Source organism: Macaca fascicularis, chromosome X (assembly GCF_037993035.2).
Source record: "Macaca fascicularis isolate 582-1 chromosome X, T2T-MFA8v1.1".
Classification (NCBI taxonomy): Eukaryota; Metazoa; Chordata; class Mammalia; order Primates; family Cercopithecidae; genus Macaca; species Macaca fascicularis.
The window spans coordinates 156002048-156019066 of NC_088395.1; the positions used below are offsets into that span (position 1 = coordinate 156002048).

The window sequence follows — 17019 nt, forward strand, 5'->3', positions numbered from 1 at the left end:
CTCCTGGGAAGCCAGTGAGAGGACGAGGGAGGCCCTGGAGGAATATGTGGCAGGCAAGGCCTACACAGTGAGTCTTGCCCCATGGCTGGCTCCAGGCCTTAGGACCCCATAGTCGAGAGCTCAGCACTGTTCTCCATCACTAAACAGCTACACAGAAGCAGCAGTGAGTCAGGACTGAGACCACTTTCCATGGGGCCACTGGTCCTCATGCCTGAGTTAGCTGTGGGGGCACTATGAATGATTAGGGAACCCTGAGACTGAAAGGCACCTTGGGAGAGCCTCTTCCAACCCTGCTCGCGGTCAGTGGTGACCCTCAGAGACGGCAAAGGGTGCTACTCAGTGGAATGAGGACCCAGGGTCCTTTCAGCCTAGGGCCTTTCCACTGTATCACTCCATCTCTTTATACAGAGTGAATATTAAGAACAAAGTTGGCTACAATGGCTAGAGAAAATATATCACCAAAAAGACTGTTGTATCCTCTCATCTGTGGTTGAAGATGACTTTCATTTGGGTTTTCTCTGTCCTCCTGATCATCCCCTCATCACACACCCAGACTCTCATCTATTTTCAAATATACAATAATGGGCAGTTTTGTGTTGGATTACATGAAGTGAGCATGTCTTGGGCAATGAGAACAGTACTTATAGGCAAGAATAGAAACTAAAGATAATCTCCTGTTGTGATCTGCAAGAGGGTGAGATGCAGGGGCAAGCAGAGCTCCACAGGGGACTCCAAAGCACAGCTGAGGATGTGGCCATCCAACCACAAATGGTGCTCTGGGTAACACAGTGGTAGAGGAGTGAGGGGAGTGCTCCCACCATGCTCAGGCACAGCACCTCTGGGGACAACTCGACCAAGTGGAATAAGGAACACTTCATCTGGGCCCATTGGAGCACATCCCACCAACCATTAGGAGTAGCTGGAAGAGACCAAAGCAGGAAGGAGATGGGGGGGCTGGAAAATGGGGTGCTACCAATCCAGAATAGGCCAGTCTAGTACGGACCACCATCTTCTGGAAGGCACAGTCACCTGTGAGGGACCCGTCTGACTCAGGCAGTCTTTTTTATTTTTTTCTTGTGCGACAGAGTCTTGCCCTGTCGCCCAGGCTGGAGTGCAGTGGCGCAATCTCAGCTCACTGCAAGCTCCGCCTCCCAGGTTCACACCATTCTCCTGCCTCAGCCTCCTGACTAGCTGGGACTATAGGCTCCCGCCACCATGCCCAGCTAATTTTTTTGTATTTTTAGTAGAGACAGGGTTTCACTGTGTTAGCCAGGATGGTCTCGATCTCCTGACTTCATGATCCGCCTACCTTGGCCTCCCAAAGTGCTGGGATTACAGGCATGAGCCACCGTGCCCGGCTGACTCAGGCAGTCTTGGGGAAACCCAAGCTAGAGCTAAATGGAGGCTGGCCCTTGAGCAAATCAGAGAGACCAGCAACAGACCTCCCTTGTCTTCAGGGTTGGGAGTGGCCACAGAGCCATGGTTTCTCAGCTCATCTGGGGCCTGGCCCTGTGACACAATGTGACTTTCAGAAGATGGGAGACTTTTCTGGGAACTTGAACCATGCCTGTTTATACTTTTAGAAAAAGGAGAAGCTGAAGGCCATGCCACCTGTCTACTCCCCCAACACCTGGCCAGCGTCCCCTCTCCAGATTGGCTGAGAGCTACCTTTGTGACATCGTGCGACAAATACGGCAGATGGTGAGTTAAGCCGCTGGTTGCCCCGATACCGAGACTCTAGAATTTTGTGGACGGTATTTACTGGGCACGCCTACTCTGACTGAAGGCATTTTGGACTTGCTAGGACAGTGATAAGGGTCTTGGGTACAAAATGCTCCTGATTCTGGTGTAGCTCCATGGCGAGTCAGAACACCGAACAGGAATATGAAGACAAGCTGGCCCCGTCTGTTGGTGGAGAGCCAACAAGCGGGGACCCATTTAGTTCTTCACCTGATCCAAATCCAGATTCCAGCGAGGTTTTGGACAGACACAAGGACCACGCCGTGAGCCAAGATCCAGGCTCCCAAGTTAACTCACCACCAGAAGACCGAAACCAATCCGTAGTCAACACGGAAGACAACCACAAAGAAAGCTTTGGATGATGCTGGAGGAAGACACATTCAAGTCTGTGAGCTGGAACGATGATGGAGACACCATGATCATCAAGAAGGATCTCTTCCAGAGGGAAGTTCTTCAACGGAGAGGTGCAGAGAGGATCTTCGAAACAGACAGCTTGTAAGAGTTTCATTCGCCAACTGAACCTCTATGGATTCTGCAAAACACGCCCAAGCAACTCTCCAGGAAACAAGAAAATGATGGTAAAGTAGAAAGCATTTCTGTAATCCCTTTTCTCTCTTTCTCAAACATATCTTCATAAGACACTAATATAAAGAATATACTGTAAGAGCTTAAGTGTCAAAGATAGCATTTTAAAATGTGAAATATTGTTTATTGAAAGATGAAAAGTATAGAACTTAAAAAGTATGGATTTTGATATTAAACTACAACCCCCTTAGAGATAATGTAAGCATCATATTATGCGGACCTGCATATTACCTCTAAGGGGGTTGCAGTTTAATATCAAAATCCATGCTATTTATATATTACTGCCTTGACCTATGAATTGTTTATCTTTAGTCAGGTCATGCTGTAGAGCATAACCACACTTGCTGCCACTTAAAACATTCTTTTCTCCATTGTAAAACAAGACCATCATTTTGGGAGGGGGGGATGAAAGGAATAAACAATTTATCCCAGAATTACTAAAATGTTTCATTTTGTTTCAGATCTACCACAACTCCAATTTTCAGAGAGACACGCCCAGGCTACTTGAGAATATCCAGATTAAAGATAACCTCAGAAACACCGCTCAGCAAGCAACCCGTGTCCCAGCTCCAAAGAGAAAGAAGCTGGTACCTATAAGACACTCCCCCCGATTTCATTACAATAATGCCATGAAAGAAGCCAACAATATTCAGGGACCCAGTGACACCCAGTCCTTCATGTCCCCTGGTATGTGTTCCATGAACAGTATCACTGGGCATTCCCTGGGAAGTGGGCCCCCACAGGAGCCAAATGACCCAAGTGGGGAGGGCACCTCTGAGGATGTCACATTTGCATCTTTGACTACTGCACAGGGGAAGTGCACAGGGATGGAAAGCACAGGGGAAGTGCCTAGTACCTTGGTTTACCCAGACTATGATTGTGTAATGTCTTTGTACAATACCCGTTACTCTATTCTGTCGGTTGCCATCTCAGTCATGTCTACAAATGAGCCCCCTGATGAGGAGGAAGGCCCCTCAGACTACAAGTGTGTACTCTGTGAACATGTTAGGGACAATCTTCCAAGTCCATGAACTCACAGGCCACTGATGACTGATAAAAGTTGGCATTTTCTAGTGAGAAACACATTTTTGGTCCTAACAAAGAAAAACAAAATTCTATGAGAATAAACAATTTAAATGAGAATTGCGGGTCTGTGCTTTTTCTAACCTACTATCCTATACACATCTCATTGGGACAAGCCAGGGGAGGCTGAAAATCCTGTCCAAGAAAGGCTTTGGTCCCCACTGTCCTCATTCATTTGGAGAAGCAGCATTTTCACACACTCAGCAGAGGATGTTGCTAGGGAATGTTGAGGCCAAGCCCAGGAAGATCTGGTCCCCTGAGTCTGGCCTGCTGGTCAAGAGACAGAACAGCCTTGCTCCTGATTCTGGCAGTATCACCTTACATGGTTCCTGTATCTTCAAACAGGAGATTCTATCCTCATGGGTCCCTTCCAGTGTTGCCAGGAAGTATCTGATCACTTCCTGATCAATAGCAGCTCAGCATCCCTAGCCTAGCATCCAGGGGCCTCCAGAGGCCCATCTCAAAGTCAGGCCACCCCATCTGCCAAGGGATGTACGACCACTATAACATCCTGGCTCAGAAGAGAAAGGCCACTGCAGTTAACATCTAGGGGAAAAAGTCCATCATCCTCATAGATAACAACCACTAGAAACTGCTAAGAAATTACTGAAAAAAATTACTAAAAAATAAAACAACACTAATCAGTTTCCAAAGTTAACCTGACTCTACCAGAGCTTTATTTTGGATGTATTGCTAGGATAGGAAGTAGCTATGTGATGCAGGTGACACACATGCTTCAGAAACCAACAGACACTTTCACAACACAGTGAGAGTAACCTGAAAGGACAGACAGCTGCTCTAAGTCTGAGGCCCTCTTCATCCTGGATGAGTTAGTCCATTAATGGCTGCTCACTATCAGGTCCCACACTTTCCATGTTTCCTGGATGTTAGTCACACATTTGATGACTTCTGACCAGAACAAATACAGGGGAAAACAGTGTTGTAGGACTTTTCCTTAGTTCAGCTAAAGATGGGGTCCTTATCACATGGCCACAAAAATTTAGGCTCACAGATGATTTGAAGGGTGGGTAAGGCAGGGTTTTATCTGTGAAAAGGAAAAAAAAGGGGGGACAAGGACCCTCACCAAAGCCAGAGTTCTTGCTGGTATGCTTCCCGCCTCATAGATTGAATCCCAGGTTCTACCCAGGAGGAGCCTGGCTCCTCCCCACGGCAAATGGAGTGAACTTCTGTGGCTCCACCCCAGTGTGTACTCCTACCAGTGCACAGGCTGGTTGGAGTTTCTCTGGGGACCCCCTCCCACCTGGCTGTCTCATTCTTCCCTCTAAAAAAGTCCATCTAGCTTCCATTAGAATAAGGACAAGGTCTGATCTTAACTGCTTCCTGCTGAAAGGGACCCCTGTTTTGGAAAAATGGCAGTCAGAGCTCCTTCAGAAACCAATCTAAGCATTCCCAGCAGAAGGGGCCATCGTCAGGGACTCCAGTTGCATGACCATTTGGAGTCTGATGGCCTGAAGGCAAGCAGAGACAAACCATGTTTTTAGAAAACATGTATCAAAATGAAACAAGGGGAATGTTAAGGACAGCTAAAAAATCCTGAGGCCTTTTACCAGTTTGCACAGGGAGAGGGAGGCCAAAAGCTTGACTGGGAAGAAATACTTTACCCTTTTGCCAACATGTTGGGCTTCTGGGTTCCCTTCCCCTGAGTCCAATCCTGAGCCAACCAGTTAAAGGTTCAGGAAATTAACTCTTTCCAGTTTGAAGGATGTATCCAAGGGGAGTGTCCCACAGTATGGAGACACAATTACCTATCTGTGAACAGAGAACAGAGGAGGAGAAAGGGAAAAAGGTGTTTTTCAAAGGAGTCCCAGGAGTTCAGGATACATTTGAAAGGGGTACAGACTGCGGATGAATGGTTACTCATCTAGAAAGAGGGGAGCAGGCGTCCTTGGTTCCCTTTTTTTCCTAGCAGATACCCAGGGTGCATGAGGGAGAGAGGGAAGAGTGTTCTCTTTCCCTCTTCCATCCTTGCCTCCCAGAGTCCTGGGAACCTTGGCAGGTGCTACATGGGTGCCAAGGTGGCTTGCACCCATGAAGCAAGGGGGCCTACCGGATAGGAATCATCTACTCTTACCCACGTACACCCTGATGTCAGAAACCTTGGATTCCTTAGACCTCATTTATGCCATGGATGCTAACATGGCCTTTGAAGCTTGGCTTAATTGGCAGGAATCAGCCACGCTCACCTGTGCTGTGCCTTTTAAATTCCATTATCATCTGCCTCTGGATTCCTCAGATCCAGTTTTCCTTCCTAGGGCTTTGACCCGAAGCTTGGAATTGAGTTTGGGACAAAAATGTGTCTCAGCGGGGACTGCACGAACTCCTTATTATAAGCCGAATGCTAAGGTGAAGCTGTGGAACTGAGTCCTCCTCCGAGGGAGAGAAACCGATGTCCTGTGATACACCCAGACAACTGGTAGTTACAGTTATGCCTGTAGGGTTTGGGTGCATGGTGCTTGCTTTCGTTAGCTCCCCTGGTCTTACTTTCCCAAAAGGCGACCTCTGAGAGATGGGCATCCTATTTATTCCATCCTCTAGCAGGATTTGCAGGATACCTCCTCAGAACTAGGATATTGATCCAGAGTTTTGCATTACCTGTCCCTTTTATTCTTTCTGAGCTGCAGCCAGAGATTGCTGGTTGGTTTACAGGAAAAAACAGATTTAGTCTAAAATGTAGGTGAACACCTAAAAACAACTGAGTTTAGGATTTAATGACATACACGTTTTAAAACATAATTTCTCTCTCTTCAGTCCTCACTTTTTGTTAAAAAAAACAAATCATAGGACTCAGTGGTTTGCAAAATACACTTCAGTCTTATATTTGACCTGATTATCTGCATAAAGTATAGCAAGAATAAGTATCTCTACATAGGCCTTTTGGATTGGTTTTGACAGAACTCTGTTCTACAAGGAATCTTAGATAAGACCTTTTAAAGCTGAGCCCAGCCATGGGTTTGTATCCTCAGATACCAGCAAGTTGGGTGATCCTCTCCTCTTACAGTCCCAAGATAAACTTGGAGCTCCTGGACCTGTTAGAAAGTGACATTCTTTACTGACCACAGGTCAGGAATCCTGTACAGGGACTGCGCAGGCAAGGGTATGAGGCCAGTTTCCCCAATCGGCTTTTATTGGCTCTGCAAGTCGAAATTGACTCCTTAAAGTGAAGCATACCCTTCCAGTCAAAGCCTTGGTAAAATTATCAGTTTTTCCAATTGCGTCCTGTTGCAAAAGAAAAATGGATTCTTATTGCACTGATGCAAACAACTATATTGCCATACGTTAACAATATTTACAGTTTCCAAATTCTACAGGAACCAGACAGAGAGAAACAAACATGCTCCAAATTTTGCTCACCAGAGTATACCTTGCTTAATTATTAAATGCTGTAAATAGTTCAAAGTAAGTTTCTTTGACTCTGAAAAGCAAAACAAGGATCAACAATATTCCAAGCAAAAGTCAAAAAGGTTGCTTCAGCTTTCTGAGTTCAGTCCATTTAGTTCTTGTTTTGTTTCAGTTCATGAACACTTCAGCTGTTTTTGAGTCCTGTACATTTTTCTTTATTCCAATGTCACAATCTCCAAAGTTATCAGACAGAAGCCTGTATTTGAGAGCACCTGTCAAAGTCCTATAGCTTATTATAAGCCATCTTTTGAAAAGGATTAAAACAAGACAACAATTGTCTGTGAATAGCAAAATGTCCAGGATAATTACAGTCAGAAACGTAACTGACAAAGAAGTTTGGTTATCTCTGTGGTTTACAATAACATAACAACCTTAATTATGATTGAGAGTATATACTTAGACATTATAATTTTAGAAATCCCATATACTCTTGGAACATACATTAGCATTATTCATAAAAATATAACCTAAAGAAGAATGAACATCATTTTGGCAATCCCACGTACCTAACTAAACATGTCAAATAATCCTGTTGACCTCTTTTCTGGATGTTTCAGGGGCCCTCTGAAGTATCCGAAAAGCCAAGTGTCAGGAAAGACAATTTTGAAATTGAAGTTTGATTTTGGAAAGGCTGTTAAATACGTTTGTTATGAAATAGAATTCCAGATTACCATGTTATTTATGTTGCCAAAATGATGACTCAGAAATTTTAAAGCAAAAATCTTTTAAAATCCTTTACAAATTTTGCCAAAGAGCAAATTAGCACCTTAAGAAAACCTTGTTGTGTTTTTATTTCAATGATCAATTTACAGAAAAACCTACGAGGTAGGAATATAATGTAATACCTTTCTGCAATTTAGTCAATTTGTTCACATAGAGAACCTTTTCTGCAAGATTAATTTCCATAGTATTTCCTCCACTTGTTTGAACCTTCAGCTTTATCTTACCTAATTTAAAACAATCCTTTAACCCTAGGCAAACATTTACATTTCCAAGCTTTCTTATAACCTTTTACTAAAAAACACATTTTACTATTCTCACACATCTTCCATGTACATCTATTTTTCAGCAGTTTCAGTTACATGTTATAATGGTAACTCCTAGCCATTTTTAACTCTAATGTAAAACCTTTTGTTTTAATTGTGTGCTAAGTGCCGCCAAGGTTTCCTTCTTAATTCAGGGTGTGGTTAGTTCCAAACATCTCCAGGCCCTACCAATTGTGAAGCAGGCAAGACAGACAGTTCTCAAAACAAAAAAAGTAGTTTATAACCTTAAAACATTTAGCAAACCTTGCATCTGACCTGCATAATTTAGTTCACCTATTTACATTTTAATAACACCTGCATTTTACCAATAATCTTTAAGGCTATTTTTATTTCTCAAACATTAAAAACATGTGAACTTAAAGGTACCACAGCTTTTATCTTCCCTTTAAAAAATATTTGATCCAAGCACTTGTCTTTCTTTAGGCCAAATTAGAGCTCTTTTTACAGATATCTCACACACACACACACACATACACACACACCTACACAGACAGGAAGGAGAAAACCCAGCCCCTGGGTGGGGTTAAGAGACAGGGCTAGGAAAACATGCAGATATCAAAAAAGAAAGGAACTCATTCCCTAAGGCAGGGTTGCTAAACAAAGCCATGCCCCCCCAGGATGTAAAACAAGAGAAGACGACTGAGGGTTGCAAGGAAGTTTGCTACAAACCATAAAGGCAAGCAAAGCACAGCAGACTGTCTACAATTTAACACATCCTTTTTCACAATTAAAGCTTTACAGATAATATAAACAGGGATCCTTATTTCTAGCCTAGTAAAACATCTTCTAAAGGTAGCAGGGCGGACCTCTAAAAGCTAACTGCTCATAGGGTGGAGAAGAGGAAAAAAAAAAAAGCTTAAAAATGCCGGGAAGAACCTCTTATTCTTATGCAACCGGTTCCTCCACCAGGAGAAAAGCTTAATTACTGTCCAACAGAGTTAAACCCCTTGGCTTGGGAAGAAGGCTCCAGCAGCGCGTGACATGGACTGCCAGTCAGCCACCCAGGGAGCCTTGAGCCATGCGTCCTGGCCCTGGCAGGCAGGAGAGGGTGGTGGGGAGCCATTGCTAGCTGGTCCATCCCCCTCCAAAAAGGAAAAGGCCATGAAGACCAAGGCCAACCTTCCCAACGCCTGGGAGCAACAGGAGTGGGGGCATGGTTTCCTGCAAGCTCAGAAATCCGAGGATGAAAATGCTTAGATGCACAACAGTGAGAGGTTTTGAGCATCAACGTTGCACACCAAACATGTTGCAGGACTTTTCCTTAGTTCACCTAAAGATGGGGTCCTTATCACACGGCCACAAAAATTTAGGCTCCCAGATGATTTGAAGGGTGAGGCAGGGTTTTATTGAGTGAAAAGGAAAAAAGGGGAAACAGGGACCCTCCACAGAGCCAGGGTCCCTGCTGGTGCACTTCCTGCCTCACAGATTGAATACAAGATTCCATTCAGGAAGAGGAGGGGCCAGGCTCCTCCCCAATGCAAGCGGAGTAAACTTCTGTGGCTCCACCCCAGTGCACATTCCTCCCAGTGTGTAGGCTGGTTGGAGTTTCTCTGGGGAACCTCTCCCACCTGGATGTCTCAATAGAACGGAGCCTCAAACACTAACCCGTCATCTACAACACATTTATTTGTACAATCCAGAAACTAGCAGGACCAAAATTAGCAACAATGCTGAGACATTTACTGGCAGCTTTTCCTTCTACCCAAAGGTCAAAGTACTTGAGACATTGCCTGTGTGTCTAAGAAGGCATCACACCAGGAAAGCCCCTCCCCCTACTTCCTTCATCTGAGAAAAGAAACCTGTTTACATGCACAGTGCTTAGTGGGTGGGACTCTCCAAAGCAGTGGAAATTCAGATTTAACCTAATGTATATAGATCTGCGTCATGATGGCGAATTGAAGGTGTCATGATTTAGCTGGTTTCTCTGGAACATTCCTCTCAGGAGCCCACACTTGTCACACTTCATGCCCCGAAGGGATCAGGTGCTCTGGGATGTCTACCTGGAATACATCTTTGCCTCCTTTCCTAGGTATGGGCTCCAGTAACCACCTGGGGTTTGAAATCACAGTCAGGTACTTCTGCTTCAGGTTGGTCAGTACAGCTTGATTTTCTAGTTCCACAACCTCATTGGGAGTTAAGTCTTCGGGGCATTGCAAAGTTTCCCCAATGTCAATGAGTCCTGTACACAAAGAGAGATACATATGAATGCCTTTCACTTCCATAGCCCAAGGCCTGCCCATGTGACAACACGATTACTCAAAGTCACAATCAGAGAGTAAGGTGGCATCAGCAAAATGACAAGAAGGGAGTCAAGTCCTTCTTCCACTGCTTTGATAACGAGCCAAACTCTGGGAGAGGCGGGGGAGGGCTCCAGAAAGGCAGAGGAGAGGGCCTTGTCCTCGATGAAGCCACACAAGTAAGAGGCAGGTCCAAGCCAGACTTCCGAGGGCAGCGGTTGCAGATTGGAAGGGCACCAGCCACTGCCTGGGAAGCTACAGGTGATGCCTGAGCAGGTCACCAGGGGACAGATGCTATTGTCAGGCCTCAGTCACCTAGAGGTTAGGGGACTTGCCCAGGGTGCCGTGAGTGGTGGGGCTGGGCCAGGCTTGTGAGGTCAGGCAGGCAGCCCAACTCTAGAGGCCACCTGACCCATTCGGCGGGCTGGGCTGCTTTTCATGGTCTCTGCCACACATGTGCACTCACACATGTATGCACACACACACACACACACACACAGCCAAACACCACAAGCACCACGTGTACATGGACCTGATCTGGTTTCTCACTGAGATCAGAAACAGGAACTGAGGCCCAGAGTGGAGAAATGATTTACCAGAGCTCACGGAAGCTAGGCCTGCCAACCCCCAGCCCAGGGCCCTTGCTGTCCCTTTGAAGGTGTGCTGCCAAAGGAAACTGTGGTATACATGCCAATCAGTTCAGACGACAACAAAAGTCCCCAAACTTCCAAGCAAGATCTTGGGTGGCAACTCTAGGCGTTGTCTGCACATTTGGCACATCGTCACTTACCCGCTATCACTCCTCGACCAAACTTCTCCCCTTTCCTGAGCAAAGCCTGAATCTGGGCAGGAGTCATCCCCAGCCTCTCCACCAGCAGCTCCTGCCAGGCATCGTCATCCCAGTCCCTGTGAGCAATGTGGACGGCGATGGTACGGTTCTGCTGGCTGCTCAGCAGGGGACGCCAGCGCGTCTCCACAGTCTTGACTCCATTTAAGACAAGGCCAGCATAAGGCTGCCGGAAGGAGAGGCAGCCAAACTTCATCTTCGCAAGCGCCCTGGGCCTCCTGTGGCCTGTGGAAGCACAGAAGCACGTCACATGCCAGCCCTCCAAGCTCACGGGCAGTGGCCTGACCATACCCCTGTGTCTCTCAGGTGGCCTAAATCCCACTGACCCTGATGGTCCGCTGCTTCCGCCTGTCACTGATGTCCCGCGCCACGGCAGGCCCAAGGGAAGGGGCTGGGATTCGGCTGACTCAGGTTCATCCCACAGAGTCTTTGGGGCGGTCTGGGGTAGGGCAGAGACAGCTAGAGGAAGGCACTGGCAGGATAGCATGTGGTTAGTGCTATGACAGAGGTCACCGAGCCCTAGGGCAACACAGAGGACAGAGGGCCCCCTCGGCCTAGCCAGAGTGGAGAGTCGGGGCTGGTGTTAGCCGTCTTCCAGCACAGAGGGACAGTCCCAGGCTCTGCTTCTCTTCCTTTCCCCCTGCTGTGCTCTGCCAATACTCTCAGTGCCCTGGCCCTGCCGCCACCAAGGCACTGACCTTCCCAGCTCCTACTCCAGGGCTGCTGAGCCCACATCGTTGATATCCAATCTCAGCTCTGCTCTGCTCTCAGGATGCACTGTGACCTCAGATGGCCCTCAGTCATATATCTCCTCTCCACCCCTCTGGGTACCACCTTCCTCAAGCCCCTTCCCCCACCACTGCTCTCCACTGTCAGCAGATGCCCCTGTCCCAATCTGAGCGGAGAAAAGAAGAATGATAATCAGAACAACTGGCACCCCCACACACACGCCTTCCACGTGTCAGCCTCTGGGATGGCACGATCCTTGGATCATCAGATTGAATCTTCAAGTGACCCAGCAGGGTCAGTGGTACTGGGAGGCCTACTCTATGGCTGAGGAGAATGAGGCACCAGCCCAGCCCACGGTCACACGGGCTCTGACTTCCCACAACTCTTGCCTGGCCTCCTGCGTGTGTGGCTTGGGAGAGGGTCCCCTCCTCCTGCATGGAGGACAGCCCTGTGCCTCGGCAGGAGCCCTGGGCTTGAAGCCAGAACTTCAGCCCAGTCATAGACTCTTGAGATGCCTCAGTTTCCACATGGCTGTGAGGATGGGAGATAAGGCACCAAGAGCACCCAGCCCAGTACTTGGCACCTAAGAGAACACTCACAAACGGTGGCTCCCCTCACCCCTCACCGTCGTCATCATCATCAGGCCTGTGGCTCCGTCCCATGGCCCTGAACTCCACCCTTGAGCTGCCCTCCTCCATTCTGGTTACTATCTCTCTGTCCTTCCTTTCGGCACATAAACTCGACATCTAATACATTCTATGATTTTAAGAAAATACACCCACCCTCATGAGACAAAGCCCTGACAGGACCAAAGCTGCCTGGTATTCACTCCTTTCCCAATCCGCAGTACAGCCTTCTGAGCGCCAGATCTCCTGCTCTTCTCCCGCCTCTGGGGTGAGCTGCCCCAGCCAAGCCGGTTGCCTGCTGTGCTCTGGACCCTGCTCCTCTGGCTCACTCCGGGCCCTGGGTGCCACCGGCCACCATCTATGCTCGCTCAGCATCCCTACTCTGAGCACACGCACGCCTCCTGCTCTGCCTCCCTTCTCTTAAACCCTGAACAGCCGAGACCTCAGAAAAGCTGTCTACATGCACAGTCTCTACTTCCTCTCTGAACCTTCTGTCCCCACCCCCACCTTTCTCTCTTTATTCTCCACCCCCCCACCCACTCCACTGACTGACCTATCCCCACAAGCACCCATGGCCGGCCTCATGCCAGTCCTGTCTTCATCTTATTCCATGCTTGGCAGCCCCAGCAGGGCTGAGCACACTCCTTCCCTCCTTCCGGGACCCCCACATTGCTCACCAGCCTGCTCTGAATCCCGTGGTGCAGGGCCACGCCCCTTCAGACTCAGCCTTAGGTGGACAGGCCTGTACATACTCAGGACCCCAACCACCACCACCAAGTCCACCTCCCTTCCACTGTGAGTGGCATCACCAGCTACGCAGTGTTCCTGCCCCAGACCTAGCTGCTCTCTGCCCTCCCTCTCTGCGGCCCACATCCCGTGGCACTGTGTCCAAAACCGACACTGAATCTGATCTCTTTCCATAATCTCTATGGCCACAATTCCAATCCAATCCCCTAAAACCCCCTGCCTTCTGAAGAAGTCTCCTGATAGCACCCCCACTCCCGTCTCAGCCCTTGTCCTCTGCACTCTTGTGACCACACTGCCATCAAAATGATCTTGGTACAGGGACAATGAGATTATGTCACTCCTCTACTGAAAGCTTTCAAGGGCTCCCTGCCCCAACTAGAACAGAATCCACACTTCCTCTCAGGGCACTCAAGGTCCCTCCTGATCTGTCTTCCCACCCCAGCCATGTCCTCTCCTCTCCCCTTTATTCACCACCCTGCAGCCACAGGGGCCTTCCATCCCCTGAGGGAACATGCCAAGCTTGTTTCTACCTCAGGTCCTTTGTCAGTTCTGATGGGTTGCATTGTGTCCTCTTAAAACGCGTATGTTGAAGTCCTAAACCCCAGCACCTCAAAATGTGGCCTTATATATAAAGACAGAGTCATTACAGAGGCAATCAAGTGAGACTGAAGCCATTAGGGTGGACCCATATCCAATGTGGATGGCGTCCTTATGAAAAGGGGGATTTCAGAGACAGTCATGCACACAGGGAGAACACCATGAGAAGATGAAGGCAGAGATAAGGGAGATGCTTCTACAAGCCAATGAGTGCCAAAGATTGCCGGCTAGCCGCCTGCAGCTAAGAAATAGGGACAGACCAGATTGTCTTTCACAGCCCACAGAACAAACAAACCTGGCCAACACTTTGATTTCAGACTTCCATCCTCTAGAACAATGATTGTCTGTTGTTTAAGCCAGCCCCTTTATGGTCCTTTGCTTCAACCATCTTGGCAAACTGCTGTTCCCAACACATCTCCACAGGATGGGGCATGAGTTTTCCATTTGACAGCACATCAAGTCCATTCTTGCCACCTGACAATCTTCATCTACCTTGTTTTTCACTGCCTGTGTGATATCTCATTGTTGGCCGTCTCATAATTTGCCTGACCACTCCTCCACTGATGGAGAGTTACAAGCTGCTCCCCACTTTTGCCACTAGAAATGACATTACCTCTAACACTTGCTGTGTGAAGACATGCTGAAGGGAATGCCTCGGCCGCCTGGCATGCCCATCTAAGATGCTGATCTCTGCCAGCAAATGACTTTCCACAAACACTCACCTGTGTACCCTCCACCAACCCATCCATGGTGCCATTTCCTCACACACTTGCGGCCCCTGAGCCTCATTATTCTCCTGATGGGTGACCAAACATCACCAGGTTCCTTGGTTCTGGATTACTTCTGACGGAGACTGAATGTCTCCCACAGGGCCAGGCCACTTCCATCGGGATACATGGCTACAGTGAATGTTTGCCTCTTTTCCGCCGCTCAGTTTTTTAGCCAACCCTTTTCTCATCATCACCACAAAATCACAACAAACGCGAACTCTGTGTGTGTGGAATCCCTAGTTGGAACTGATGTAACTGAAAAGGCAAGGAGTTGAGTCCCCTCCTACCCGGTGCTGCAGAGAGTACCTGCTTTGCAGCCAAAGGAGAAAACACTCTTCACTTAGCTTCTTTACCTGCACAACAAGGAAGATAAAGAGGAAAGGTCATTAAGTGCAAGACAGCAAAGCTGGTTAATGGCCCTAGGAAGGTCTTCTACTCAGCAGGCATTGGAAACCAAGAAGAGCTGAGAGGGCCGGTCCTAAGAGTAACACACATGTGCACCTCACTCACGATTTGGTTCTGCTAATCACAGTAGTGGGACCCTCCGCATCTGTCTGGGTCACAGGGTGCACCAGCCCGCAGGGCAGAAAATCATTTCAGCAAGTTGAGTCACATTCCTACAGCTGAGCACGCTCCATCCGAGGGGAGAAAAATGCCACTTCCCCTCCCATTGTCACCGGGCGAGGCTTTGGGGGGCCTAAATCCCATTGTCCACTGTTTAATTCTGGGTAGGTCATGCTGAGCACGGGGCCACAGGCCACAGAGCTGTGCATTGCCCGGCCTCGGTTCCAGGCGAACTTATGGGGCCAAGCGGGAGGCAGGGAAGTCCGGGCCGAGGTGGGGTCGCTGTGTGTGGAGCAGCACTTGCAGACGCTTGTCGCAGGTACACGCGCTTAGAAGGAGGGGGGCCGAGACGCTGTCGAGAGCAGGGGACACGAAAGGGTGCCTCGGGCGCGCCCCGCACGGGTTCCCTGCCCCAAACCCAGGGGAAACCCCAGCCTCAGGCACCGCCCGCAAGAGGGCTGAGCACACAGGCTCCGGCACCACGGGCCCTGGTACCTTTCAGCGGCGGCTGGTCTCACGGCCTCCGGACCCTGCGAGTCGTGGGAGTACAGGGTCGACTCTGGCTTTTGGCCACAGGGAAGAACAGTCCTCCGCCTCCTCACGACCCAGCGAGGCCACCGGAACCAGCGAGGAGACGTGGCCGCAGTGAGAAGAGAGAGCAGCCGGCTCGTGTCAGGGCTGCAAGGTAGCTGCCGGTAACTCCGGGAATCCGGGCGCCAGTGACAGGTGCTAACGGTCCATAACTCTTCCGCTTTCAATCAGCTCCCCTAATCCTTTCCGCAAAGAACGTACGTGTGCACGTAATCACGCAAGTACGTACACCACGCACGTACGCAGGAGGCATGTACTCAGCCACGCCTATAGACCGCCAAGTCGTTAGGAATCCACGTATCACGAAGCCACGCACTGACGTCATCACGCACGTACGCACGCACTGGCCGCCAGGAGACGCTGTTCAGTTTACCGGATCGTGACGCGCGCCAGCCAACCAGGCCAAGGCCAGGGGAGCTCGAAACCGGCAGCCTGGACCAAGAACCGGAAGGAGGAAAAGGAACCCGAGGGAGGAAGAGGAAGAGGAGGGGCAGGACGAGGCCACCAGGCAGGAGTTTTAAGCCCAGAGCTGCGAGACCAGCAGGGAGGAGCTGGGAGAAACCATTGGGGAGGGGCTGGGGCGCGGGGCTGAGAGGAGGAAGGCGGAGCTGGGGGAGGGGAAGGGTGGGAGTGGGAAAAACCGCTGGGGCGTGGTTGAGAGCGGGGCGGGGATTAGAGGGGGGCGGGCGGGGCTGAGGGAAACCACTGGAGGCGGGTTGTGGGCGATCTGAGCGATGAGAGGCTGTAGGAGGAGCTCGTGGACTCCTGATAACGAGCGCGGGGAGGGAGGGGGCTGATGAGAGGACGAAGGTGGGGCTGAAAGAAACTACTGGGAGGGGCTGGGGGCAGGGCTTTGAAGCTGGAGCAGGAGAAGCAGGGCGGGCCTCGGGGAGGGGTGGGGCGGGGCTCGGGGAGGGGTGGGGCGGGGCGGAGGGAAACCTCTGGGGACGGCCTGGGGGCGGGGCTTTGGAAACTGCCCCTGGAGAAGCGGGGCTGGGGGCGGAGCGGGGCCGAGAGGAACCCATGGGGTGGGGCTGGGGGCGGGGCTTTGGAAGCAGACGCGGCGAAGTGGGGCTGGGGACGGGGCCAAGATAAACCCCTGGGGTGGGGCTGGGGGCGGTGCTTTGGAAACAGCAACAGGAGAAGCAGGGAGGAGCTGGGGAGAGGCGGGGCTCTGGGCGGGGCGGGGCTTCAGAAGCAGCCGCGGGAGAAGCAGGGCGGGGTTCGGGGCAGGACGGGGCTGAGGAACCACTGGGGAGGGGCTGGGAGCGGGGCTCTGCAGGGAGGTGCTGGAGGAGTAGGGCGGGGCTGAGAAGGGGCGGGGTTGAGAGACCGCTGTGGAGGGGCTGGGGAGCGGGGTCTTGGAAGCAGATGCGGGAGGGGCGGGGCTGAGAGAAACCACTGGGGAGGGTCTGGGGCCCGGGATTTGGAATCAGT

The 17019-nt window shown here is 50.0% G+C and overlaps 1 protein-coding gene and 1 pseudogene across 7 annotated transcripts; one reads left to right on the forward strand and one right to left on the reverse strand.

Moving 5' to 3' along the window:
* Positions 1 to 1856: 1856 nt before the first annotated feature.
* Positions 1857 to 3356, forward strand: LOC123571011 (heat shock transcription factor, X-linked member 3-like; annotated as a pseudogene).
* Positions 3357 to 6220: 2864 nt separating this feature from the next.
* On the reverse strand, positions 6221 to 15770 carry EOLA2 (endothelium and lymphocyte associated ASCH domain 2). 7 transcript variants are annotated; one of them, XM_045383701.2, is made up of 6 exons: positions 15487 to 15770; positions 14734 to 14780; positions 11285 to 11397; positions 10902 to 11183; positions 9875 to 10053; positions 6221 to 6645 (listed from the first exon to the last, which is right to left on the reverse strand). In XM_045383701.2, the coding sequence occupies exons 4-6, from the start codon at positions 11152 to 11154 to the stop codon at positions 6490 to 6492; spliced, it is 588 nt and encodes a 195-aa protein (XP_045239636.1). In that variant the 5' UTR covers positions 11155 to 11183; positions 11285 to 11397; positions 14734 to 14780; positions 15487 to 15770; the 3' UTR covers positions 6221 to 6489. The 7 variants fall into 7 exon arrangements, with proteins under 7 accessions (XP_045239636.1, XP_065393932.1, XP_045239635.1 ...); XM_065537860.1 differs by having other exon boundaries at positions 11285 to 11430; XM_045383700.2 differs by having other exon boundaries at positions 14715 to 14780.
* Between the last annotated feature and the right edge of the window lie 1249 nt (positions 15771 to 17019).

Bases quoted from the DNA above. Each gene is read 5' to 3' on its own strand.
- EOLA2 (XM_045383702.2), bottom strand. From the start codon at position 11,154: ATGAAGTTTGGCTGCCTCTCCTTCCGGCAGCCTTATGCTGGCCTTGTC. The intron at 10,054-10,901 runs GTAAGTGACGAT...CTTTGTGTACAG, and splicing joins TGGTCGAGGAGTGATAGCGG to GACTCATTGACATTGGGGAA. The intron at 6,646-9,874 runs GTAGACATCCCA...CTTTTGCAACAG, and splicing joins GAGGCAAAGATGTATTCCAG to GACGCAATTGGAAAAACTGA.